Raw genomic sequence first — 27,905 nt, 5'->3', positions numbered from 1 at the left:
AGAGAGCCGTGAACCCGGGCAGGAATGTCGACGTGGAGCGGGACGCCCACGCAGAGGCCCGATGAGGAGGAGAGAGAAAGGTTCCCTCTGTTCCCTCTGTTCCCTCCGGTCCGGATCAGACGGCCCGGCTTGTTCCACAGCTGCTGCAGTTTGCATGACTCCTGCAACCTCTGCATGCAGCAGCAGCAACGTTTAGTTCTGATTTATTTAAACCAACATGAAAACACAAAACCTTTTTGTCTGATTTCTAGTGAAAACATCAAACTGCACTTGAAATAAGACAAATTTAACTTTCACATCACTTTTCAGTAAAGCTTGTTTTGAGTAAATCATTCCTTGATTTTAATGAAAAAATATTAATTACACTGAGATTATTTCACTTACAACATGAAAAATGTCTCGTTAAAAGGGAATAAATAAACAGAACTAGAACTTTCTCATCAATATTAAGGAATTATTTACTTTTAATTTTAAGTTTCTTTTTTTGCTGAAGAGTTGCTTGTAAGTTAGTTTTGAATTATTACATGCATGGTGAAACTTTGACTCTAGACTTGGTGATATTTCATGTTTTGCAGTGAATGACCCAGAGTTAGAAACACTGATGTGAAACTTAACAGCTGATGAATTTGATCCTCTTTTTTGACTGTAAACTATAAATATTTGACCCTGGAAATGAATTTAATATTTTATTTGAGCACCAAATGTTACAAAGTGCTTCAGATTAAAATAATAAAACAACATTAATGACGCACATGAAAGTTTTTATTTTATTTTTCTGACATAAAATAATTTTTCCCTCTTTCCATTTTATTCTTTCCTGCTGGATCCAGAAATGAAAATAACCTGAAGGGAAATTTTTAGTTCAAATCCTGAAAAGAGGAAAAATCTGCGATGCGGCAGAAAAAACATTTTTACATTTCCTCTCCTAAAACCAGTTAATGGAGTTTCTCCCTGATTTCGTCTGTAAGGAACAGAAAAACATTTTGGGGAGAAAGTGGAGACGAGTCGCTTCCAGACGCAGATTTGAATCTTTGGGGGTTTTTGATCTTTGCAGCTTGAGGCTGGAAAACAACTGGATGTAAATGTGTTGGATGCTGTCAGGTTGAAAGCAGCGACTGGATCAGCCGGATAAAGACGCCGTTTGTTCTGCATCTCAACAAAATCCCACTCTCTGTTTCAGAACCAGAGGAAACATAAAGCCTGATGAGAACAGTCACAGCAGAGCAAGAAAAACAGAAAACCTGAATTATAACTGGCGTCATTATCATTACAATGAGGAGCAGCAGCATCACTGTTTGTTCTGCTGAAGCAGCAGGAAGGTTTATTCTGTGGAGAAGCAAAAAATGTGACTTTACTTCCAGGTGGTAAAAATATTCCAGTTCTTCTGGTAAACAGATTCATGACGATGTTTTTACAGAAGCAGAAGACAAAGCTGAAGTTGTAGCGCTTTGTGTCCAGGATATGTGGGGTCTGCAAAGACGTTGGCTGCCCTTTTTTTGACCCTTGACCTCCTGGATGGAGGGATGATCAGCCCTCCCTCCATCCGTTTAGCTTGGAGCTAAATGTTTAGTTAGGAAACAAACTGAATTTAGTTTACAAACTAACCATTTTATCTGCTAATCATTTAGTTTATTTAAAACCCTACCCTAACCCTAACCCCCTAACAACTAGCAGGTTATAAACTAATGTTTTAGCAAGCTAATTTTTGAAAACAATTAATTCACTAATTAAATTAAATATCTAGTAAGATAAATATTTAGTTTGTATGCCATAATTATAATCTTTTTAATAACATGGTGAAAATATACATTTGAAAAATAAATCCTAATTTTTCTCTTCTGTCCGGGTAAATAACCAGATTGTTGCTTTCAGTCCCAGTTTGTGGGAAACGCCCACAGCGCCCCCTGCTGGCGGGAAAAAATACAACATGAACATTGAATTCACTCAGTCAAACTGGCTGTTGGTCCTTATTTAGGGAAATGTAAACAAAATGCTCAGGATGGAGAAACATCTTGTTGAAACAATAATAATTATTTTTGTTGGGCCATTCATTTATAATTTCACACATTTGCTCATGTAACCTGACTTTATTTTAATCTTAAGGCTAAACTCACTTGCAGTAATTATTAAAATAGTCACACTCTTTCATAACAGTGCATACACTTCTTACAGTATGTACAATATTTTCTAAAGCAGCTACTGTAATATTAATATTAATAACAGACATTTGGAAATCCACTATAAATGGCTGAAATGAACTCTATTTCAGAAACAACAGAGTTTTTCCCCTTTCAGCGATGACAACCCGGCCAAAATGGCAGAAAACTGCACAACATTTCTGTCCATTTTTAAAGGAAATAGAGAAAAACCACAAATCCTGAGGTCAGTTTCAGGCTCAGAAGTCCAGAGGGCGGATCATCATGGCGGTGCCGCGGAGGGAGTAGCTGGGCCCTTTGAAGTAATGCCACTTGATGCCGTTGAGCTTCCCGAGGTGCTGCCCGCGGCTGAAGTAGAGCCCGTTGAGGTTGGACGGGCCGCAGGCATCGAACCACCAACCTGAGCCGCAAAAATTCACTTCATGGAATATTTAACGTAGATAAAACCAAAAACCGCAACTCAGCGACAGGCAGTTTACTTCACAGGCTTCTGGTGTTTCATGAACCACAGATCCATGCTGAACTTGGGTTCTATGGAGCTACGTTGGTGCCATAAAGCAAAAAATTATACTGAAAAAAAGAAAGATTTAAACCAAAAAGATTTAAAACGGAAAAAAAAGATTAAACTAAAAAATGTTGAAACTGGAAAAAACATTTTTTTCTTTGAACAAACGTTATGGCCCCAATTTAGCTCCATCGTTTTCCTTGGGATTTGTCCATCCAGAAACTAATTCAGCGTTTCTCTTAAGACTCACAAAGCGGGAAAGGAAGAATGACCTAAAAAGGATTTAGGATTTATTGTTATTTATAACTTTTAGAACTTTTCTGAGGTAATAAGTGGAAAAACTGCCCGTACTTTTCATCAATATTCAAGAATCATTGCTTGAGGAAGACTCCTCTGTAACATTACTTTAGATTAGTTTCATTTTATTTAAAGTGTATAAAGTGTTTCCACCGGGACATAAATCCGTGTTACGATGTTTTGCTGCGTAGCGTCGGTCAGAAACGGATCTGTGTTTGGACTCACCGCCCGTCAGCATCAGAGCGCACTTGCAGGAGCAGTTGTCGTTGTCCTGATCCTTGGTGCTGAAATCGGCTCCATGGATCACCAGGCTGCTCTGCTTCCCTGCCGTCCCACTGTGGCTTTTCAGGAACAGCCTGGAAAACCCCAAAAAGTCACAACATGCAGCAAAACGGAGAACCTGAGAAACAAAACGGCCAAAGAAAAAATCCTCTGGGTGTTTTTTCCTCTCATGTCGGTTTGTTTTTGGAGAGATTTAGTCCCTGGTGTGTTTGGACAGCTGCTCTCTGCTGCTCTCTCTGGTTCTTGATGCCGTGCAGCTCGAAGGAGCTTTTCACAGTTATGATGCGTAACCATGGCAACAAGGTGTTGTTTAAAGCAGCTGATTAGCAAAAACAAAAAACAAAAACCTGAACTGTGACCCCGGATCCCAGAGGAAGTTCAACCCGTCTGAACAGGAAACAGGAAACAGGAAACAGGAAACAGAAAGTCTTTGACAGACACACCAGATGAACTTCATCCCAAAAATGGATGCAGCCAGAACATCACAGCATCGTCTCGTTCCACAGAACAGCTGCAGGTTCTGGTGCCCCACTCCGTCTCTCTACCCGACTTTCTAAACATACAACATATTTAGAGGAGCAGCAAAAGCAAAGGAGGCCGGTTAGCAGAGCTAGCAACAGTCTTCAGTCAGAGGCGTTTTCTGATTCACTGTAAGACTGACTGCTACAGGAGATCCTTCCTGCCAACAGCATCAACTGAAGGAACTGCATCCAAACCAAATCCTGAACAAATCCAAAGTTCTGGTTCTGAAGACGGATTCTTCCGGGCTTTTAGCAGATAGAATGAATTCAGTGATTATAACCGAATTAAAACGAGACGTTTGGTTTGGTTTAACTCCAGAGAACAAAATGTGGATGTAAACTTCTGGGTTCATGATTTTGTTATAATTTTGTTTTTCCTATAAATGTAAATATTAAAAGTGTTTATTGAGAGCAAAGCAGAGCAGTCACATCTGATCTGAGTGAAGCAGATCGGATCGTTGCACGCTGAAGGTTTGAACCCAACGTAACAAGTTTTTTATGAATCCTCATAAATCACGTGGCTGTTTGGACGTCCATGACGGTTCATCAGGGCTGCAGCTCGTCAGGCTTCCAGAAGCGGATCGGTTGGAGCGGTTCTGGTGTCAGAGAGAACTCTGAGGAGGACTGATAACGCTAAGGCTGTAAACCAAACAGGCCGGGCTGCAGCGGCTCTGATCTCTAACCGAAAGCTTCTCAGAGCAGCTGCAGAGGAAAATCCTCCCCCTGCCAACAGGAGTCATTCAGGCTCAGGTTTCCTGAGCGTGGTGGTCAGTGTCTGCAGGCGGTTAGTCTGCAGGCGGTCAGTCTGCAGGCGGTCAGTGTGCAGGCGGTCGGTCTGCAGGCGGTCGGTGTGCAGTCGGTCGGTCTGCAGGCGTCCGCTGCAGCAGAGCAACGTCCACCAAGTCAGAGCAGAAGACTCACATCTCTTCTTTCTCTCTTTTCTTCAAATATGATCCGTTTTAAAGAAAGTTCAGACGTTTACTGATGGATCAGCACTGAAGCTTTCAGAGTCGGCAGCAGTTAGAAGCTCAGCTTTTATTTTGATAGTCCACTTCCACAACTGAATTTACATATTAGCTAAATATTTAGCTAGCTAGCTTAGAGATAAATATTTAGTTTGGAGCTAAATAATTAACTTGCTGAGTAAATATTTAGGGAGCTAATTAGCTTGCTAACTAAATTTCTAGCTTCTAAGAAAATATTTAGTTTGTAGCTAGCTCCATGCTAACTAAATATGTAGCTAGCTCCACGCTAACTAAATATGTAGCTAGCTCCATGCTAACTAAATATGTAGCTAGCTCCACGCTAACTAAATATGTAGCTAGCTCCACGCTAACTAAATATGTAGCTAGCTCCACGCTAATGCTCAGAGCTACATATTAGCTCTGAGCCAGCTAATATGTAGCTGGCACATTTACTTAGCTTTGAGCTACATAGTTAGCCTGCTCACTAAATATTTAAGTATTTACCCTGATAATTAAATATTGCTTCAAACTAAATATTTAGTTTGTATCTAAATATTTAAATTACAGTAAAATATTAAGCTGACAGACTAAATATTAAGTTTATAAACTGAAACCTTTAGAAATAAATGGATAACATGATGGAAATATAAAAAATGAACCTCCATCTGTCTTTATGACAGGATAAATAACCCAAAACATTTTTATAAGTTTTTGAAAGTGTGACTCAACAGACGGTGTAGTCCAAGGCCGGCAGAGTGACCAAGGTTTTTCGCTGTAAAAGGTAACGTTACCTGTAGTTTTGTTTCTCATTGCCGATCTGGAATCGGTCATAGAGCGAGAAGGCCTGGTGTCCGTCCCAGTCCGTCAGCTCAATCCGGAGCACGTTCTGCCGTCGGCTGGTCAGCTGATAAACATTCTCATTTCCCAACCAGTGCTCTGCCAGCAAACTCCCAAAACCCTGCAGACAGACAGGAGAAGAGTTGCTGGTTCCCTGTTTAATCATCTGCCAGTGACTTCCTGTTCCAGCCGCTGAGGTTTAATCCTCAGCTTTGGAAAAAAAAAAAAAACTCCCTGAAAACCTGAGAAGTTCAGAAGTTATTGGTCCTTTAAAATTAGGACTGAAAACGTTTCAGTTCTCACAGTTAATCTGTCAGAATCAAATCAAGTCATTTTGGCTGCATTTTTCTCAGGTTAAGTTTGGTTGATTTGAGGCGACGCTGTTTGTTCTGTGAACTGTTTTCATGTCTTCATGTTTTCATGTCTTCATGTTTCCATGTCTTCATGTTTTCATGTTTTCATGTCTTCATGTTTCCATGTCTTCATGTTTTCATGTTTTCATGTCTTCATGTTTTCATGCTGTAGTTTGGTGCAGCGCAGTGCTGAACTCACCAGCTTGTACTCCTTCCATGTTCTCTGGAAATCTTCGCTGCCGTCTTCTCTGCGCTGGATGACCGTCCATCCGCCGCCGGCCGCCTCCATGTCGCAGTAAACCTGCAGGCAGAAGGAAGCAGCTCCACTGTGTTGGTGAAGATCGATGGAAACTTTCTACGCTCCTCATTCCAGCTTTTCTGATCAACAAACCTTTGAAACGTGAAGCAGTTTTGTTCTGCAGAATTGAAAGTTTCTTTCTGCTCAGGAAAGTTTTAAATCTTTAAACTTTGGCAGTTTGTACAGCTAACAGCAGAGGAGCACCGGGTCGTTTCCCGCTGGTCCAGCCCGATCGCTTTGGGCCAGAACCCAAAGTCCACTTCAGGTTTACTAACATCAAATCAGAAGCGAAGCAACAGATACCTTCTTAGTTTCCTGTGGATTTATCTGGATGCTGTAAACGCTGTTTTTATGGAAGCCGGCTTTGTATAAATCTGCACAGTCACCGAACTTCTTCTCTTCATCCGCAGCTCCTGATTGGTTCGATCCGCCTGCAGAGGCTCAAGACATGATGTCAAAGTTTCAGTGAATAAACCGTCACTTTATACCTTAGTTTAAAACTAAAAGGTTTTCTGGAGTTTTTTAGGTTGATTTCAAACAGAAGTTAACAGAAAAAGAAAGAAAACATTTACAACTGAGAATAAAAAAAGTTTACAATAAATTTGAGTTAATTTTAATTGACATAAACCTAAGAAAAATGTAAAGACAGTAAGATGAATGTTGAAAAGGTTTTATGTGTTAAAATGTTTCAGCATCCTGGAATCTGTTGGTAGTACCTCCGTCCTCCAGCAGGGGGCGTTCCCGCTTTAAACGCTGCAGAAAATCTCATCTTTCTGCTCCGCCTCCAAAAACAAAACTTCCCAGAAAACCCTCAGGCGTTTTGGTTCTTAAACTTCCAAGTTCAAAATATTTGTTCTTTATTTATAAAAAAAAGCCAAACTAACAAGTAAAAATCTTTTCAACTTTGATGAAAACAAAAATTTACCTGATCTGTCAAGAAATCGGTCAAAAAAATAATTATATAAACCCTCCTGTCTGCACGTTTCCAAACAAACAGAAAAAACACCCGGCGTGACTTTAATCACTTAAACTAACGATTAAAAAAGGTTAAAGGTCAAAAGTAATCTGAAGCATTTATTACAGGTTTGTAAATGAATGAAGCAGATTCTAAAACTGAACAGGTAGAACTTATGACTCACAACATGTCAACATAAACAGGATCAATAAAGATTTTATGAATAAATAAATCGCTGATGCACTGTAAAACCGGAACAGTTGAGTTGAGATCGGCTGGTTGGTTGTACCTGCTTGTTTGGAGTAGACGCTGCCCATCACCTGCTGCAGAGCGCTGCCGTTCCCTCTGGCCCGGCTCAGCTGAGCCTCCAGCTGCCGGATGGAGCCGCTCTGCTGGCCCACCAGCGCCTGCAGGCTCCCCTTCTCCTGCTTCAGCGTCTCCAGCTCTTCAGCGTGCTGCTTCTCCATCTCCAGCATCTTCCTCTCCAGGAGGCTGAAGACATGAAGATCCAGTCAGCTCAACTCCTTCCTCTAAACGCTTCCTTCCCTTCTCAACCTCCAGGGGTTTTATTTCCCATCAGGATGAATTGTTTCTGGAAAATAAATATTGACCCAAACGTTTCCAGTCCTGGTTTCCAGAACAGCTCAAGTTAGTGAACAGAAACAGGAAGAAAGGAAATAAACTTTATTTCTAAAACGCGATTCATAGATAAAATCACAAAGTGCTTCACATTGGCTTCAAATAAAAACAGAAAGAACAGCTGATAAAAATCAAAGTTAAACATTTAAAGTGTAACTAAACCCCAAACATCTAACAATATCAGGATTTAATAATAAGTCAGAGTGTAAAAAACGATAATTCAGTTTTCTACTGACTAAATTAAAACTAAAGACAGTTTTAGGGAGACATTTTGAAAGTCGTGTTTCTCAGAATCTGTTTTTCTAAATAATTCAGATTTTCCAGGATGTTCTGAATCCCACAGAAAGATGATTGTTCTCATAACTTCACTGCAGCATTTCCCAGATTAAATGTTTCAGGGTCAAACTGAGCCCAGCTCCACTGCACCACCAGGGGGCGCCACTCCCTTCGTTTGCTGCAGAAACCCTGGACTGCTGGACTTCTGCTGTTCGGTTTATAGAAAATGAAGAATTGATTTTCTTTTGAAGTTTTTGCCATCTGTCGGTGTTTTCCTTGTTTGTTGCTTTGCTCTCCAGCCGGTGAGGTTTCCATAGTTACCTGTTTTTGTCGTGCAGCTTGCTGATCTCAGTGGTCTGGATCATTAATTGTTTCTCCAGCTTGTTAGTGGAAAGGGAATTTTCCAGCAGTTGAATTTCAAGCCTCGACGTTTGATTCAAAACCTGCAACAAGGAGAAAAAAACGTTTTTATTCCAAAGACTAAAATAAAAGTTCTAAAGTTCTGAAGGTCTCTAAATGAAAAATGGTTGACATGATTATGATGAACATACTTCAGAAAAAAGGTTTTTTAGACATTTTTAGTAAGATTGTGTAGTAGTTCATAATTTATTTGTTCATTAATTTTGATGTATTTCCATAATGTTTAGATGGTCAGACTAATTTCATTTCCATATATTCAGAGTGTACACTCTCAACATGTCTACAGGTTCTTAAAAAGTCTTAAAAAGTCTAAAATTAAGGCCTTGAAGCATCTTGAATTCATAAGAACATAAATTAGCCTTAAATATGTTAATCACATGCTAACTGTTGTAATTTAGTTGTTTCTTCTTACTGGACTTTTCTGTCAGGCTAAAGTTTTCCGGTTGAAGCTAACTAGCAGCTAGCATACCCATGGTAGCCAGCTAGCTATCATCAGAAAGACGCAGGAAGATTCCCAGCCCTCCTTATTTTACATCTTAGATTTAATTCAAGCTAGCATAAAAAAATGTCTTAAAAGTCTTAAATTTAGCTTGCTGAAACATGCAGGTATCTGATTTAGACTTCAAATTTCAGAGTAAAACAAAAGTTTGACTGAAGCCTGGAGTTTCATTAACTTTATCAAAAATCACAAATTCACATGAGGGAAGAAAAAACATAGATAAACATCGGCCTCTGTGTGTAACTTCTTCCACCTGCGTCTCAACGTCAGTTAGCTTGCGTGTTTGCTCGGCCGTCTGAGAGAGAAGGCTGGTTCCCATTTCCAACATGGCCGCCGTGTGGTTGTGCATGGCGCTCTGCTGCAGGTGAGCCATCTCCGTCTTCATGCTCTCCCTGACGTAGCTCTCAATCTGCAACCAGAAAACGATGCGAGAAGGCAGCAGTTAGAGGGTCCAAACCAAAAACCACTGAATGGATACAGAAAAACCCAGAGATCCACGGATGGGGAAGAAAACAGAACCGATCTGCAGCAGACGGGCGACCAGACCAGGTGACCCTGACCAGGTGACCCCGCCTCTCGCCCCAAAACGTTCGCTGGCGGTACCAGTACCTCCGACCCACTGGGCTCAGGGACTTAGAAAATGAATGGATGGAGATTTGAATTTCCCAGTAATTTATGGTACATTTTACTGTTCAGTAGTTTATTTACTTGTGTTACTAGAAAACTTTAAACTTTAACTTAAAAAAATAAAATAATAACCATAGAAAAATTCAAGATGGCCGTCAAGGAAAATTTACATATAATACATTTTTATATTTATCATATATAAATTGTTTTGTTGTCAAATCATGAAGAACTGAACCCACATAAACCAAATAATGGTTTATTTTTCAACATGGCTGTTTTTCTCTAAAGTCACCAATTAGTTGAACATAAGTAAAAAGTTAGCTAAATACTAATTCACTAAAAGGTTATCATAGCGCCGCTAATGCTAACTACATAAAAAATAGCAGAAGCTAATGCTAACCATTAAATCGACTCTCAGTTTGTGTCATAACTTATTTTCTTCCAGGTGAGATTCACAAACAGCAAAGTCATCAGTTTCACATAAAGTTAATTTAAGTCTTAAAAATGGACAAAAACGGCGGCCATGTTGAAAAATGTCTGTCATCCTGAAATTGTAACGACTTATAAGAAATATGAAGAACGTAGAACCTGAACTTTTATACTTGTATCCTAACTTTACCTGTTCTTACAGTAACATCAGGATTTCCTCTGAATCTAACTGGCTTTTCTAAAAACCGCCTGATCTGTGAGCCAACGCAAGGAGCATCCTGGAACATCCTGGAGCATCCTGGAGCATCCTGGAACATCCTGGAGGTTCCTGGAGCATCCTGGAACATCCTGGAGGTTCCTGGAGCAGCCTTTAGCCTGCTGCCCACCTTCCTGGTTTACCTTCAGCAGCCACTGCGTGTAGTTCTGCATGATGCTCTCCAGCTGCTGGATCTTCAGGCTGGGCTCGGCCGGCGGCGCGTCTCTCTGGATGGCGTTGGCGTCGTGCTGACTGGTCCTGCTGCCGCCGCCTCTGGCCTCTCTGCAGCTGGCCTGTCCCTCCTCAGGCAGGATGAACGTGTAGGTGCACTGCCCATGCTGGATTTGATGAAACCTCTGCTGATCGCCTTCGCCACGGCGCACAGTCACCAGGAGGAGGGTGAGCAGAAGCAGCGAGCGGCGTCCAACATGGAGGCCAAGCATCACGTCAGAATTAGCAGGTAAACAGGTCGCTCTGCGGTCGTCCTGCTCAATATGGCCGACTCTTCTCCTTAAAGCACAATGACTACAGGCTGGAGGATTCTGCTCGCTGTGACTGAGCCATCCTTTGGCTGGACCTCCACGACTCTAATCAAATGTTTCCAAATCTCCAAATTGTGTCTCTGCCAAGAAAAGTTGCTCATATCTGAAGCAGAGAGGCAGCTTTCTTCAGCATGTTGATTCTGCGGGAAATCAAAGTCAGCCTTGATCCTCCATCAGCGTGAAACTGTGAAATGTTTTCTGGGAAAGCTGGAACTTGTTGTCAGACCTCCTCTGGTCGCCGCTGCGGCTTCCTGCTCCGCTCTGAAGTGGAGAGCAGCTCCAGGCTTCAGGACAGACTGAGCCAGCCTCTCGCAGCGCCTGCAGTGGAATGTGGTGTGTGTGTGTGTGTGCGTGTGTGTGTGTGTGTGTGTGTGTGCGTGTGCGTGTGTGTGTGCGTGTGTGAGATTCTGGCTCACGCTCAGACCATGGGGATCGGTTTACATCCAGCCTCATGTTGTCGCCGTCCTGCCTTCTTTTCTGGAAGTGGACACAAACATTCATCTGAATTTTATCCTGAATCTCTGAAATGCAGAAAGTTTTTCATAACATCATCAGAATTTGTCCAGTTTTGTAGTTCCTGAACTCCAGTGATGAGAAGCTAAAAACTGCCTGGACAAAGTTTTGTTTGCAGTGACCGTTCTGCTCTCCCTTCTGTTGTCTTGCAATCCAAGAATGAACCTGAGGAGACACAGATTGAGGAAAAGCAGCTGAGATTGAAGCTGTTTTCACAGCTGATAGTCTGGAGGATCAGTTTGATTACAAACAAACCAAACCTGTTCCCCTCCTGGCCTGTGGGGGCGCTGCACCAAGAACCATGGAAAACTGGAAACAACATGAAAACCCCTGAAGAAGAAACTTCAAAGAGCAACTTCCTTCTTCACCAGATGGAAACAAGATGGAGGCGTCAGATTTTTCTCTTTAGTCTTTGGCTGAAGACCAGGAGACATTTCTGCTGCTAGCGCTAGGCTAGCATGTTAGCTTTAGTTGTATTTACCCAGAATGCCCTGTGCTGTAGTTCACTTCCTGTTTTTGGAGCGGTCTCTGGTCCACTTGGCGTTCACATTCAAACTGAACCAGAGTTCATTTCAACCAAACCCACCAACCCTGTTCTGTCCATTTTAACCCGGCTCCAGTCCGCTTGTCTAGTCAAAGTCCGGTTTGGTTGGTGAGGTTTGAACGCTAACCGACCTCTGACCTCTGACCTTTGGTCTGGGTTCTGTTGAACTGAACTCTGGTTTGATTTGAATGCATGAGAACATTCAGAGGTTTTTGTGTGGTTTCCTTCAGTGGTTGTTGTTGCAGCGCCCCCACAGGCCAGGAGGGGAACAGGTTGGTTTTTCTCAGAACCACAGCAGCTGGAGGTGGAGCAGATGATGGAGTTCTGGTTCCTGTAGAACCCGGTCGACTGGACCATCAGGTGTGAAAGCAGTCTCAGGTTTGTAGGCGGAGCAGAGTTCACATTCACACCTCCCCAACCAAACCGGGCTCTCTCTGCAGACGGACTGGACTGAAGTGCAGTGAGCAGAGCGGGTCCGAATGCAGCCTGAAAGTCTTTATAAAGTTCTGAAACCTTCAAGCTGTTGTTCCACTTTGGGCTGATTTTCAACATTCTTTATTTGTCTCATATCTGCCAACTGTGTAAGACGTGTTCATGGTTTCTGGTCACGCTTCTGCAGTTTGTCCTGTGTGGGTATGCAGTGATATCAGCCGGCAGTGTGTGTGTGTCTGGGTGTGTGTGTGTGTGTGTGTGGGAGCAGAGTAGACAGAAACACAAGATAACAAAGCCTCAGAATAACTCAGACTGGCTGAGACATAAAGCATGTTAGCTCTGCTTGTCTGAGGAAAACATTCTTCACATGAGAATTTGTTTGTCAAAGATAAAAAGTGAGAAATTCACAGAGATTCTTCATTAAGGAAATCTACGAAACATGAAACTGACAGAATGTCAATAAATTAGATCTGTGTGACGACTACTAACAGCATCAGTTCCAGCAGCTTCTCATTCTTTGAGATCATCTAAACGCTTCATGTTTTATGATATTTAAGCGCCAGTAAAAACTGAATGAAGCAGAATCTCTGTTTAAACCAAAACCAAAGGTGGGAAGAAAGATGGCTGACAGACGCAAACATGCAGCAGAAAAACATAAATGCTGCAAACAGCAAAAACAGCAGCAAGCTCCACAAAATGGAAGTCCTCCAGACCACTAGGGGGAGTCTGGAGTCGGTAACATTACCTTTGTAAACATGCTGTTGTTCTATTTTATTGTGAAAAAATCTTGTTTGAAAAAGAAATGAAGTACAAAATGCAGTTTCTTTCTTCCTCCAACTTTTCTCCCATTTTTACTGAAGGTTTGGTCTCTGATGATTTGGTGACCGACTCCCCCTGGTGGTCTGGAGGACTGGCATTTTGAGGAGCATCATATACTGGCTGCTGTTTTTGCAGTTTGCAGATTATTTCTTTGGCATTTGTTTATTTTTTCTCTGGGTCGTTCATGTTTGGAGCAGATTTAACCTTTACAGAAACTGAATAAATAATTATTTCAGACACAAATCAAACTAAGAGCACAGTGGGAGAACCAAACCCTGAAGGCAGTAACTGACCCCAAATCCGAACTGTTGGATGTAAAGCAGGAGACATTTCTGCTGCTAGCGCTAGGCTAGCACGTTAGCTTTGGTCGTATTTACCCAGAATGCCCTGCGCTGTAGTCCACTTCCTACTTTTGGAGCGTTCTTCATTCACATATGCATTCAAACTGAACCAGAGTTACTTGAACCAAACCCAGATTGAGGTTTGGAGGTCAGAGGTCAGTTAGCATTCACACTCCTCAATGGAACCAGATTTAGTAGACAAATGGACCGGACTGGGATTGAAGCGGACCGGACTGGGATTGAAGCGGACCGGACTGGGATTGAAGCGGACCGGACTGGGATTGAAGCGGACCGGACTGGGATTGAAGCGGACCGGACTGGGATTGAAGCGGACCGGACTGTAAAGAACCAAACTGCTGATCCGTGTCGAGCCTCGGGCCTCAGACTCTTTAAAGGATCCGATGGTTCGTCGTGTGACAGTCAACAGGTCAGCGCGGCGTCATGTGAAAGGCCTGCAGGCGGCTGGTGTTCATGGAAATCTTCTCATGGTTTTATTGATGAAAGTTGGGAAAACATTTTATTAAACTTTAATGTGACTGATGCTTCAGAAACCGGCTGCTCTCAGTAAGTCATCGTTTCAAAGAAAACAAATCTATTTCCACACATCAATCCCATTTGGCCTTTTCCCTTCCACCTGAATGCTCCACTTTATCATCTGCTTCTTTAAATAAGCTCAAAAAGAGTCTTTTGTTTTTCTCATGAATGTGGTTTAACTGGAGTCTTCATAGACCGACTCCTGGTCTCTGATTGGCTGTGATTCCTTCCTGGAGATGATGTAGACAAACAATTTTTTACTTTCCATTAACAGAAAGTTCTGCTCTGTCCTCTCAAACCTCCAGCCGGTTGTGAAAGATGGCCGCTCAGGTTCTGGTTCTGCTGGAGGTTTCTTCCTGTTAAATGTGAGTTTTTCCTCTCCACTGTCGCCGATCACAATCAGGCTTCACAAGCATAATTTACCAGATGTTTTCGCTGCGCATGGCTGTAACAAGCTGGAAGTAGAGGATGTAAATTAGCGTGGAGCAGAGAGCGTCCTCTCTCTTTCCCAGAGTTTGGTTCCTCTGGTAAGGCACAGACTCACCGGGGGACGAGTCAGAAAATGGAAATGTGTTTCCACGTCTCATTTTGTGCATCAACATAAACAAAATCCACCAAAAACTAAAGTAAAAACTTGTGTTTGGCAAAATTAAGGAAGTTTTCAAAGTTTTTCTGTTTCCATGAACTTTTTCTAATGTGACACTTAAAACTCAGACCATCCATCCAGCAAACCTCAGCAGTTCAAAGTTCTTTAAACAAAAACACAAAGTTATGAAGAAAACACCATGCAGTCAGCGACTGAACCAACATCAGACATGTTGGTCCATGTTTCAGCTCTGGCCAGGTCTTCAGGCGTTCTGCTCAGTGTTTCAGCTGTTTCGCAGTTTTCTGGAAGTTTGCTCCGGTGGTAAAAATGCACATAGAAAATGTTGCTGGAAACAAAACTGGCGACTCGATGCAAACTACTTTGATTAATGAGCTTCAGTGCATTGATTGATTGATAACCAGTGTTAACTGAACTGAAATGATTTGTTGGTAAAGTGTTGTGAAATGTTTGGTGTGAAATGACGCCACATAAATAAACTGAAGACAACTTTAAAAAGTAACTTTTAAAGACGATGTGGCTCAGAAAGCAGCTGCAGTAAACGGTTCTGTTTTTCTCTCAGTATATTTATGTGACCCCGGCCAGTTTGCTGTCATCGCCTCCCAATCGACTCACCGCGACCTTCACTGTTTATCCCTGGAATGAAACACGAAAACTTTTTCCTCTTACAATATGCTTTTCCACCAGTGTGATCATATTTCTGTTTGTACAATAAAAATAAAGCAGCTTTGAGATTCAGCGTCTGACAGCCATGTTGGACGTTTCTTCACGTTGATGACTGTTTACTGCAGATCAAATGAACCAGAACAACCCAAACGTCTCTGAACCCGCTGCTGATAAAAACGCTGCTGGGACACGAACGCTGATGTTCCTCCATCATCTGGTTCGAACATCAGCACCAAACTGCTGGAGTTCACGAAGCTGCAGCCGGATTGTTTCTCTTTCACCAACCATCTGAAACCTGGAGACACTTTTAACTCCAGCAACTTTCACCAAACATCTGAGGGAAAAACAACTAAAACGTCAAAAATGAATAGCAATAATTTATGATATTTAGCCTGTTGAAAGAAAAAATGTGCTAATTAAATTTTTAATTAGCAAACCAAATATTTACCTCTGAGATTACTGATTAGCTAACATGCTAATTCATTTCCCAGTAACTGGAAGAATAAAAACCTCTTTTCTAACTCATGCTTTCGAACCTCTTATTTATCGTTTCTATTTTTGTTTTCTTGTCCAACATTTCAACTTAAAACAAAAGATGAGGCGTTTTAAAGATGATCCAGATGTAGCTAGCTCAGGGCTAGCTACAGAGTTAGCCTGTGGACAAAATATTTAGCTAACTCAGAGCTAAATATTTACTTTGGAGCTAAATAGTTAGTTTTTAAACCAAATATTTAGCTTGCTAATTTTTAGCTTTCTGGCTAAATATTAGCAATTCCTATTTAGCTTGAAAGCTAAATATTTGGTTTAGGTTGGTAACTCAATATTTAATTAGGACCTAAATATTTAAATTGGATCTAAATATTCAGTTGGTAAATCTAACCTGCCTCTCTGCTGCTGTTGCAGCTTTTTGTTCTTCACTGTGTGAAAATAAATTTCTTTGCTACGGTTATGCTACAACATGCAGCATAACCCAGCAGGAAATGCATAAATAAAGCATGAATTTCATGACTGTGTGGTTGAACTGCTTCCAGCCCAGATGTCAGAGAACACGTCTGTGAGTTTGGACTTGAGCTCCTTCATTAATTGGCTTCATATCTGCTGCTAGGTGTTGGGACTGAGAGGCATGAAGGTCCTCTTCTATATTTACCACAGACAGCTGTTCAGCAGCATGCTGACTTTATTCCAGCTGGGAGACGCTTCCCTGGACCAGACCTCTGATCATCAGCACCACTTTACATTTCTGCCTGGACTCAAAGCATATATACTGCATATATATATATATATATATATATATATATATATATATATATATATATATATATATATATATATATATATATATATATATATATATATATATATATATATATATATATATATATATATATATATTGTATATATCTATATATACATATATTCTACACATTTTCTGTATAAATATTCTATATTTTCTTTTATAACTTTACATATTTTTACATATTTTATATGTACAAAACCCACATGATTCACATGTTTTCATAGTTATTTGAAAATTTAACATATTTTGCAGGTTTTCAGGTGATACAGACATAATACAGGAGAAATCATGTGAATCACATCATTCACATGTGAAAATGTTACATGTTCATTTAGAAGATTTTCATGTGAAGTTAATGGGATTTTTCACATATTGATGTTCACATGTAGACAATCAGATCATAGGTGGTGCACATGTGGGAAATATGAGTTCACATGTGATAAGTAGCCGCATGTGAAGCAGAATGAGACTCTAGAGGTTTTTCTCACACCTGGACGTGTGTCTGAGGTTTCTAATGGGACTGAAACCTCGGAGCAGATAAAGGCGCCAGCTGGGATTTATCTCCACTCTGCGCTGCGTTAGCTTCACTTAGCAGCTGCAGATATGAAGAGAGGAACGTCCCTGTCAAGCTGTGTAACTTCTCCTTCCTGCTTTCTAAGTGTGTTCAGAAACAGTGAGACCAGCCGGAGCAGCTGTTGACGTCTGATCCTGGATGAACCCAGACTGACGGGAACCAGCAGCTCCAGCGCCTCCGTGTGGCTCTGAGAAGGTGAAAGTTGACATTTCATTGCTGACTTCAGATCTGTCGACACCGACGGAAACTAAGCAGCTCAAACACGCAGCATCCACAAATAGCGGCGACCGCAGCTCCACCTGGGCAGACAGCCTTGGAATGTAGACAAACTCCAGATCAGGTTCAAAAGGGTCCGGTCGACCCGGTTCTACTGGAACCAGAACTCCTCCAGCTGCTGTGGTTCTGAGTCAAACCAACCTGTTCCCCTCCTGGCCTGTGGGGGCGCTGCACCAACAACCACTGAAGGAAACCACACAAAAACCTCTGAAGACACTGAGAGCAACTTCCTTCTTCACCAGATGGAAACAAGATGGAGGCGTCAGATTTTAGTGTTGGAGGATTTCTCTTTAGTCTTTGGCTGAAAACCAGGAGACATTTCTGCTGCTAACGCTAGGCTAACATGTTAGCTTTGGTTGGATTTACCCAGAATGCCCTGCGCTGTAGTCCACTTCCTGCTTTTGGAGCGGTTTCTGGTCCACTTGGCGTTCAAACTTTTTCCAACATGGATCAGAATTCCTCAGTTGAAAGTCTCAGAGGCCATATTGTTTTTACAACTTTAAACGCAAAATAACTTTGTTGTGAATTTTTTTTTCTGACTTTTTGGAATAATTTTTTTCAGTTAATTTAGTCTGCAAATTCTTTTAGTTTATTCCTGACATCGAAAAAGAGAAATTTCTTCACAAAGTTTATTTGAACTGCAGTCAGAAGGGGCCGCACAAAATTGTTCAAAGGGCCACAAATGGCCCTGGAGCCACAGTTTGGACACCCAAGAATTATAAACAAAGCTACCAGCAGGTGGCAGTGATGGAACAAAGTTCATCAGTCATATTTCTGATCAAATTCTCCATGAAATGACAGAAATGTTTCCTTTTATTCTCTTAGTTTCTGGTTCTGAATCATTATTCAGGTTTTTAGAATAATCATCTAAAAACTTTATTTTTTCTACTTTAATCATAAAAGGCTCAGCAGTTCTGAATCCAACAAAAATAATGTGATTTTCTGTTGGTCTTTATGCATCAAAGCATCTCCTCTAAAATTTAATCATCAGTAATTTAATTTGTTTCAGTCGACCCGTTTTTAATTTTGTACATTTGAAATTCTGATTTATTCTGAGAAAATATTAAAACTACAATTTCCAGGAGAAAATACTTGTGTCAGATTATTTTTGTTTTCTTTTGAACTCTTTATATTTATCCAGGTTTTCTATTTTTTCTCATTTTAGCTCTGAAATGACAGATTTGAAGTTTGCAGAAGATTTTTAACAAGGAGAGGAAACATTTCTATACGGTTTGCTGTCAAATAAACACAAAGTATTTTTTGAGTTTTGAGATATTATTTCTTCAGTTTTTTCCAGTTGAGTTGAACAAACAACAAGCAAACATCCTGTGGAAATGTCTGAATGTTACAGGAAGCGTCAGCAGCAGGAATGGCCACTAGATGGCAGCATCTAAAGAGGATGGCGTTTGGTTTTCTCTCCAGAGGAAAAAACCCTGAGAGGCTGAAGTCCTAAAGGTCAGGGGTCACGTTTGGATCAGGGCCGTTAGTTTCCTGCAGCTTCTCCTTCACAGAGCTTCAGGTCTAAACATTGAAGCTCCTATTTTCAGAATTAAATCTAAACTCTCCCTCCAGACGCTGCAGATGGAGTCACAATTAACCAGGATTTGTCTTTTTTAGCCTGGAATTGATGGGATTTTAGTCATATTTTCATTCATTCATTCATTCATTCATTCATAAATGTCACAGTTTCAAAGTAAATATTTAGTTAAAGTATAAATATAATTTTAAATCCCTTTCTAACTAATTAATTTGAAGCTAAGTACATAGTTTAAAAAGTAAATATTTAACTGCAAGCTAAATAGTTTGAATCTAAATTAATATTTATATATTGAATCTAAATGTTATGCTAATGTTAAGCTTACAGCTAAGAATTAATAAAATTAAGTTAGCAAATAATTTAACTGCAAGCTAAATATTTAGCTAGCTAACTATATATATATATATATATATATATATATATATATATATATATATATATATATATATATATATATATATATATATATATATATATATATATATATTTAGTTAGCTTAGTATTTAGCTTGGACTTAAACATTTAGTTATTAATGTGAATAGTTAGCAAGCTAATTATTATTTAATGTTTAGCTCCAAGTTAAATATTTGCTTAGTTTATAGCTAAAAATTATATTGCTAACTAAATATTTAGTTTTCAAACTGTGACATTAATGAATGAATCACTCTGGAAAAGGAATTCCCATTTTTTCCTCCTGTCTCTGGCTAAAAAGATCTCATTGGTGGCATTCATTTTTTACAGTGTATGTTTGGGAACGGTTTGGTTTGTTGCTGCGGCGCCGCCAGACGCTGAGTAAACATTCAACTTCCAGAAACTGCAGCAGCTTTAACCGTCCGACTGGCAGCATCTGGTGAGACCCACCTGTGAAAACACGTCTGAGCCTCAACGTCTCGTCGGCCGTCAGGATCAGTGGAGCCAGTAGAAACTTTATTCATTCAGTAGAAACTTTATTCATTCAGCAGAAACTTTATTCAGTCAGTAGAAACTTTATTCACTCAGTAGAAACTTTATTCACTCAGCAGAAACTTTATTCACTCAGTAGAAACTTTATTCACTCAGTAGAAACTTTATTCATTCAGCAGAAACTTTATTCATTCAGTAGAAACTTTATTCATTCAGTAGAAACTTTATTCATTCAGTAGAAACTTTATTCACTCAGTAGAAACTTTATTCACTCAGCAGAAACTTTATTCACTCAGTAGAAACTTTATTCACTCAGTAGAAACTTTATTCATTCAGCAGAAACTTTATTCACTCAGTAGAAACTTTATTCATTCAGCAGAAACTTTATTCATTCAGTAGAAACTTTATTCACTCAGTAGAAACTTTATTCACTCAGCAGAAACTTTATTCACTCAGTAGAAACTTTATTCATTCAGCAGAAACTTTATTCATTCAGTAGAAACTTTATTCATTCAGTAGAAACTTTATTCATTCAGTAGAAACTTTATTCACTCAGTAGAAACTTTATTCACTCAGCAGAAACTTTATTCACTCAGTAGAAACTTTATTCATTCAGCAGAAACTTTATTCATTCAGTAGAAACTTTATTCATTCAGTAGAAACTTTATTCATTCAGTAGAAACTTTATTCACTCAGTAGAAACTTTATTCACTCAGCAGAAACTTTATTCATTCAGCAGAAACTTCCTTTGAATCTGGAACGTCCCTGGAAAGTTGAAAATCCTCCCAGGATGTTCGGCTTCTTCATTTTCAGTCCTGATCTTCAGCTGGATCTGGACTCGGACCAGAACCTTTTATTTGTCCTATAATCACTGAATCAGCTCCAATGCAGCCTGCAGGGTTCTGGTGATGTTCTGGTTCTGGTTCTGTCCGTCCAAAGCATCAATTAAAATGATGTCAGCTGATTCCTACACAGCTTCTGTGGGAACCCAGCTGCTCCGTCTTAGTGAACATGCTTACTGCTGGAAAACTGTTTCTGATCCAGATAAATGATCCGATCCACATCGTCCTCACAGTTTGACTCATTCCTTCGATATGAAATCACAAACTGACCCGGAGAAAAACCTCCAGAGACCGGAAACTGAAACTGGAGGACGTTGATCAGAACCAGAAATGTCAGCTCACAGTGAACAGATCCTGCTTTTAAATCCTTCTGACATTTAAATCATCCAGTTGTCTTTTGTTTTGATTTACCAGTTTGTTTTTAAAAACAAACGCATTAATAATTTAAATAATAAGCAAACAAACTGTAAAGAAAAAAAACACAACCACTACAAACGGTGGAACAAATTGTTGTCCAACTTCAGATGCTTTTTAAATGGACCAGAGGAGTCGAGTCCTGGTCGTTCAGACAGCACAGCAGCTGTAGCACCAGAACCCGACCACAATCCCGGCCCAGATGGTACAAATGGCTCTTACTATTTCAGATGAGTGGATGGAGCACACCAGCGATACAGAGTGGAGGAAACAAAGACACACACACCTCTCAGCTGTCTGCACCTGGTGCGCAGAGTGGGGAGGGTGGAAAACCGTCACAACACATCAGAGGTTCTGGCGCTGGAGGACGGTTTAGTTCACAAACCCAACAACCAAATATTCTCTTTTTCCACTCGTAGCTTCAACATTCCTACAAAATCACTTGAGAAATTAGAGTGATGAATTAATGAAGCTGGTTAGCTGGAAGTTCCTGACCTTTTTCAGCAGTTCTGCAGTAAATATAGTGACGTAAAAGTTCAACCACCGTAAAGAATCCATAGAAAACATGTGACCCAAACAGAAAACATGTTTAAACAGGAAACACCAGATTAAACGTTTCTGCTCTCATACAGACTCCAGGTTCACAACAAAATGTATTTCAAGAATAAAGTATTTCATGTGAAGTTTGTTCTGTAACTGGACATCAATAATCTGGATATTTCTGGGCCTCAGTAATGAGCTGGAGGAGAGTTTAACAGCCGTTCTCCTTCGCTGTGTGTTTTCACTGTAATTCACTTATTAAAATCCCACACACTCTTCTGTGGTTGTATCTGTGGCTCAGAACACAATCTGGCTCCCAGCAGCAATAAAAGCCACACATTAAAGAACAGTTCAGGCTGAAACGGGGAGATTTTTGGTGTGTGAACGCCAAGCCAGAGGCCTGGTTAGCTGTAAGCTGTCACAACGGGACATCTGGTAGCGGTTAGCGCAGAGAGGGCGATCGCTGCAGGATTCAGAGGAGCTGGGCTCAGGAATCCTTACCGCGAACCAGCAGCTTTAGGTTAGCTAACGTAGCTTTTAGCTGCTAGCTTTGACCGACATGTTTGTTCCTCTGCCAGTCACCAGAACCTGACTGTCCACTCAGCGTTTATACGACCTTTATAAATCCGTTTAGACGCTGTTTCTGTGCGTCTGTGGAGTATTCAGTCTTCATGTTCACTAACTAGTGAATTATGTTGTAGCTTCTCCACATCGTCTGACATGTTTTCCTTCTCCGTCTCATACAGGTCGATCCCGACAGCAGCCATTTTGTTCATGTATCTTTCTCTAACAGATTAATAGAGAGTGTCCACATCTTTTCTTTTTGTTGACCTGGAAGTCGTTCATCTACTGCTTGCCTACCAAGATGGCGCCGCTCACGTCACACAGATTTGTGGAAAATATGTATTTGTTATGCTCGATTACTAGGCAACAAAATTTAGAGATTTATGTTCTCTTTTCTGAAATCCTTCAGATTTATTCTGTAATTTCTGTCTCTTCCTGGAGTATTTTGGTTCTGATGGTTCTGATTGGTTCTGTTCCATCCAAGCAATAAGCTGATTGGATGAAAACGGTCCTTAACTTATTTGCAGCTGCTTATTGGGAAAAACACATAAAATGTTGTGCCTTTTTGGCCTTTTTGGTGTTCCATACATGTGGAGAACCAGTGTGAGAAATAAAACTCCATAAATTATTGTTTGTTTCCATGGTTACAGAGGCGAGGAGAGAACCACAATAATAGAACAACTTCAACATTTTCCTCTAGTAAGAGTAAAAAACTATTTGGTACAAACTTTACTCAAGAACTGAGTAACTGATCAGATTATCAATCATTTAATATTTGAAAATCACATCATCAGATGGACCAAAATATTAAGTTAAGTGGAAATTTTGGTATTTTAGGGACCAAAATGTCAGTAATTTATACAAACAACAAAAATAATCTTTAAATAAAAAATAACAAAAGGTGTGTGTCTGTGTCAACGTTACTGCAGTAAATGTAACTATCAGTCCTCCAGTCCGATCGTTTGTTTAATTAAACAGAAGAAGAAGAAGCAGAGCGTCCTGCCGGGTTCTGATTGGATAATCTGGAGACGGTTCGTGTTTGGTCACGTGGCTCCAGCCTGCAGGTTCGACCATGTTCCGGTTTTAGAAACAAACTTCCTGTTTGTCCAGCAGCTCCGCTGTTCGCCGCTTTCTGGAAGCTTTTATGGGACGAAGCGGCGGCCTGGAGGCGGGGGGGTGGGGGGGGGGAAGCTTTTAGAGCCCCGCTGCCTGGAGGGAGGAGGTCCGTTAAAAATTCATCCAGAAAGAGAGGGAAAGAGAGAGAGAGGGAGGGAGAGAGAGGGAGGGAGAGAGAGAGGAAGAGAGAGAGGGAGAGAGAGAGAGAGAGAGGGAGAGAGAGAGATGTTCAGGTCTCGACCATTTTGGATCAAACTTTTATCTTCTGTGAGTAAAAACATGAATATTTATTAATGAGAGATTAAACAGTTTGAGCAAAGACAAAAAAAGAAAAGACAAAACGGTTGCTAGGTAACAGCAGTGTTGTTTAAAGTGCTGAAATCTCAGAGTCAAGTGAAAGTATAGGTACCTCTCCAAAATATGACTTTGGTAAAAGTCCAAGTCACTGAATGAAATGTTACTTGAGTTAAAGTCTTAAAGTATCTGAAACATTTTGTACTTGGATGTACTCAAGTAATGTACATTGACATTTTAACCATATTTGTTTTAGATTTAGTTCAGACAAATTAATAAATGACAAAAGAACTGGTTCATTTATGAAGCCATGGTGAACTATGAACATGAATCAGTTCATTTGAGATTGAACTGAGTTCAGAACCAACTGGACCAACAAGAGAAGATGGAGACAAACTGTTTTCTAGGGAAGGAGCTTCCTGTCCAACACACACACACACACACACACACACACACACACACACACACACACACATTAATGATTAACACAGTTCAGCAGAACCGAAGCACAGAGCCACTTTGGGGCTTTGGCGGTGCTCAGTGGTGCTCAGTGGTGCTCAGCGGAGCTCGTGCACATCGTGTCCTGCAGTGATGTTCGCTGAAAGCTTTTCCCAAAGAGCCACTTTTAGACACCGAGGGAACATCTTACAGAAAAGATTCACGTCTCTTTTCTGTCTCTGCTCTCCGGGGAGCTCAGCCAGTTCTGGTAAAGAGCTCACATCATTTCCCTCCAGTTTATTATTTCGTTCACAAACTTCAGTGGAGATTTGGGGAATTTTCTGTTTTTTATTTATTCCAAGGACAGGATGAGTGAGAACTGCTGCAGTTTGTGAAGAACCAGAGATCAGAGAGCGACAGATTGTTTAATGATGAGGAAAATGTTCAGGTCATCTACACACTGATGTTTGTAAAGTTACCATGTCAAAACATTTAGTTATTTAACCTTTTATAAGAGGAAATAAATGTGGGTTCATTTTCAAAGTCATATTTTCATCATGTTGTTTTTTTACCAAACTAGTTTTTAAATATAAACTAGATAGTAACTTACCCATTTCAATGTTTAGCTAAATATTTAGCTCCAAACTAAATTTTTAGCTCTGAGATAAATATTCAGCTAATATGTAGTTTCTATGGACTGTCAAAATAAAAGTCACTCTATTGCCTTTAAAAGGCTCAACCTTTTTCAGACTGAAATGAAAACGAAAACAGACAAAGATAAAAACATGAAGCGGAAAACTGGAAGTTATAAAGAGGTTCAGAAGACCCAGCTTTTATTTTGGTAGTCCACTTCCGGTCATCAGGAAGGGAATTTGCTATTTAACTTAGAGCTAAATAGTTAGCTTAAAGCTAGCTACTTCAAGCTATTTAGCTTAGTGCAGTGGTTCCCAATTCCAGTCCTCATCCTTAGATGTGCCTCTACACCAGAACAGCTGATTCAAATGATTGCATGACGTCTTCTGCAGCCACCAAGTCCTGCAGGAGCCTGTTAATCACCCAAAGATTCAACCCAGGTGTGGCAGAAGGGAAACACCTAAAACATGCAGGCAGGGGGCCTGAGGACTGGAACTGGGAAACACTGGCTTAGCGCTATAGTTATGCTAACTACTTAGCTATTTAGTTAGCTTAAAGCTAACTACAGCGTTCAATTAAATGCTTCAGAAATAAATAACTGATGGAGTGATGATGACCTTTGACCCTGACCAGACTGGCAGGAGCGGATCAAATCCAGTCTCAGAAATGAAACATTTGTCTCTTGCTAAGCGAACGTTTCCTGGAGTTCGGTTCCCAGATTATCGTTACGTCGTTACAAAACATTTTGGATTAAAGACGTTTTGGTTCTATGATGGATTTACACAGAATATATTCTCCAGGTAATTTCAGTTTCCTCCAAACTCTGTGAAGTTAATCAAGTACTGTTTGTTGTTTTATCCCCTCCAGGGCTCTTTAGTGGCTCTTCTGTCCCTGATATGGAAGCAGGAAAGGAGAGAAGACATGCGGTGAATGTCGCCGGGTCCGGGAATCGAACCCACGCCGGCCACGTCGAGGACTGAAGGCCTCCCAGCGTGGGTCACACTGTCCCCTGCACCACCACGACTCGCCCTATTTTCTTATCTTTAAATAAAATCTCCTGAGTAGGTCCTCCAGGTTCTTCTTCATGAGTTCAGGGTCAGGTGACCGGATGAGCTCACTTCCTGCTGCAGTCGCACTTCCTGCTCCTGTTTCAGCACCGCAGGACTTCAGATCCACTTTAATCAGAAAGAGACATGCTGAGCAGCCAACACACACACACACACACACACACACAGACACACACAATCTGGGCCATAAAAAGCTGATTTCGGGCGAGCAGTGAGTAAGTGAGTAAGGTCCAGAGATTATGCGTTTCCTGTGCTGTTTGATGGGATTAGCGAGCGTCCGTTACACTTTAAATCCTCCTCAGCTCATGCGGCGCTGCAGCAGAGGCGGCTCCACCCGCCCAGAGGTCAGGGGTCACCTGTCCCCGGTTTACATCCCTGACGCCAACGTTGAGCTGGTGAAGCTGAACCTAGCGTGCCTCCCAGGAACCGCCGGCGCCGCGCTGTCTCTTTAAATCACAGAGGGACGTCCCACTTTACTGCAGACCAAACAGAATCAGTTATTATGGCGGCCATCTTTCTATGAGCACAGTCAAAATGTAGCACATTTAGTTAGCAAGCTAAATTTTTAATTACAAAACCAGCTTATTATCGTCAGAAACATTGTTAGTTAGCTAACAGTTAGCATATAGCTAATTACTTAGCTCCAACCTAAATATTGGTCTATTGCTACATTTTAGCAAACCAAACATTTAGTTAGAAAAGTATTGATATATTTGTATAAATTAGCAAGTTAAATATTGAGTTAGCAGATTAAAATTTTGTTTTCAAAACTAAATATCAGAACTTAAGCTAGAAAAAACATTTTTATTTTATTCTCCTTTGGTTGTTTGTAGTAAAAATGAAATAAATCTGTTTCTACGTATTTATAAAATACATTTTATAATCTATTAATTGACCAAATTTTGCGTATCACATTTTTCATGCACTCCTTTCAGGAAATAAAATTTCCAAAATCATTTAAAATATTTAAATATGGATTTTCTTTTTACTTTCATTTGACATAAAGTCCAAAGAAAAAGAAATTAAGTCAAACTTATTAGAACATGGCTCTCCAATGATATCAGGACATCCAAGGTTCCTCTGGACGTCCTGAGGGTCGACTCCCCCTACTGGCCTGGAGGACTTCCTGTTTTGTTGAGCAAGTTCACAGCGTTTTATACGTTATGTTGTTTTTTCCTTTTTCTATGGAAGTGCTTAACTGCCAGAGTTTGGAAATAAAATCAGGAGCAGTGTCCCTTTTAAAGGAGAAAACGTTCTCCTTTTTTATGAGATTTTTAAAACTTGTTATAACGACGTTTAAATCTCATTAAAACCAAAATAGTTTTTCTTTTAAAAACAGTAAAACAGCAACACCTCTTGGGTTTTAGATGTCGTCTAGAAGAAACATGATGAAGAGCGCTCCTCCATGTATTTAACTGGCTGTAATCTGTCAGAGTACATTTTTATATCTCGTTAAAACAAAACATAAAAATCGTCTTTTCGTAATGAGAAAAATTCTCATAAAAATGTGACATGAAACCATAAAGATTCACATTTTAACAAGGTTTTTGTTTTAATGATAAAGTTTCTCCTGTATTTATTTCCAAGTTTTGGCAGTTAAATGCTTCCATAATTTGCAGCTTTTTTCCCTTTGTCAGCGATTTTGTTTATTTTTGCTGATTTCAGGATTTTGCTTCTATTTTCTTTGCAGAATTTTAGTTTTCAGGTTTTCTTTTGAGTTTGTTACTCATGTCTGTGTGTTTCAGAGTTTCTGTCATTCGTGTGTTTGGATGTTTGGATGTCATCTGCATAAAAGTGACGAGATATTCTGAAATGATTTAAAGTTTTGTCCAAGTGGAGAAAATGTGGCGAGAACAAGAAGGGCTGAAGTCAAAGCCCTGAGGTTCTCCAGATGCTGCAGGTCAGAGTTGATTTATCCTCTGCAGTCTGAACCCGATCAGCTTCATGCTGTCACTGGAAACTTTCATGTGTTCACTGGCTGCTTTATATGAGGGTCTAAATAAAACTTACAGAGCTCTAAAAAGGTTCTGGACTGCAACACACACCGACACTGCAACCCCAGAAATGTGTGTGTATTTTGTGTGTGTGTTTTGTGTGTGT

At 40.3% G+C, this 27,905-nt stretch overlaps 1 protein-coding gene and 1 long non-coding RNA gene across 4 annotated transcripts; one reads left to right on the top strand and one right to left on the bottom strand.

Moving 5' to 3' along the window:
- Positions 1-744: 744 nt before the first annotated feature.
- angpt1 (angiopoietin 1) lies at positions 745-11,165 on the bottom strand. 3 transcript variants are annotated; one of them, XM_044139534.1, is made up of 9 exons: positions 10,459-11,163; positions 9,257-9,412; positions 8,406-8,527; positions 7,459-7,661; positions 6,518-6,645; positions 6,116-6,217; positions 5,518-5,684; positions 3,184-3,314; positions 745-2,556 (listed from the first exon to the last, which is right to left on the bottom strand). In XM_044139534.1, the coding sequence occupies exons 1-9, from the start codon at positions 10,756-10,758 to the stop codon at positions 2,396-2,398; spliced, it is 1,470 nt and encodes a 489-aa protein (XP_043995469.1). In that variant the 5' UTR covers positions 10,759-11,163; the 3' UTR covers positions 745-2,395. The 3 variants fall into 3 exon arrangements, with proteins under 3 accessions (XP_043995469.1, XP_043995468.1, XP_043995470.1); XM_044139533.1 differs by having other exon boundaries at positions 6,518-6,654; positions 10,459-11,162; XM_044139535.1 differs by lacking the exons at positions 745-2,556; positions 3,184-3,314 and having other exon boundaries at positions 5,514-5,684; positions 6,518-6,654; positions 10,459-11,165.
- A 12,396-nt stretch (positions 11,166-23,561) lies between these two features.
- LOC122844272 lies at positions 23,562-25,804 on the top strand. Its single transcript, XR_006372840.1, has 2 exons — positions 23,562-23,640; positions 25,606-25,804. It is a non-coding gene; the product is annotated as an uncharacterized LOC122844272 (long non-coding RNA).
- Positions 25,805-27,905: the final 2,101 nt, after the last annotated feature.

The sequence above is a fragment of the Gambusia affinis genome, linkage group LG14 (genome assembly GCF_019740435.1).
Source record: "Gambusia affinis linkage group LG14, SWU_Gaff_1.0, whole genome shotgun sequence".
Classification (NCBI taxonomy): Eukaryota; Metazoa; Chordata; class Actinopteri; order Cyprinodontiformes; family Poeciliidae; genus Gambusia; species Gambusia affinis.
This window is presented reverse-complemented; position numbering and strand designations above follow the sequence as displayed.

What these genes read in the sequence shown, in the direction of transcription:
- angpt1 (XM_044139533.1), bottom strand. Translation starts at nt 10,758, where the DNA reads ATGCTTGGCCTCCATGTTGGACGCCGCTCGCTGCTTCTGCTCACCCTC. An exon ending in ACACGCAGTGGCTGCTGAAG is followed by an intron (nt 9,413 to 10,458) that starts GTAAACCAGGAA and finishes TTCTGGTTGCAG; the next exon opens with ATTGAGAGCTACGTCAGGGA. An exon ending in CGCTCTGATGCTGACGGGCG is followed by an intron (nt 2,557 to 3,183) that starts GTGAGTCCAAAC and finishes TTTGCGGCTCAG; the next exon opens with GTTGGTGGTTCGATGCCTGC.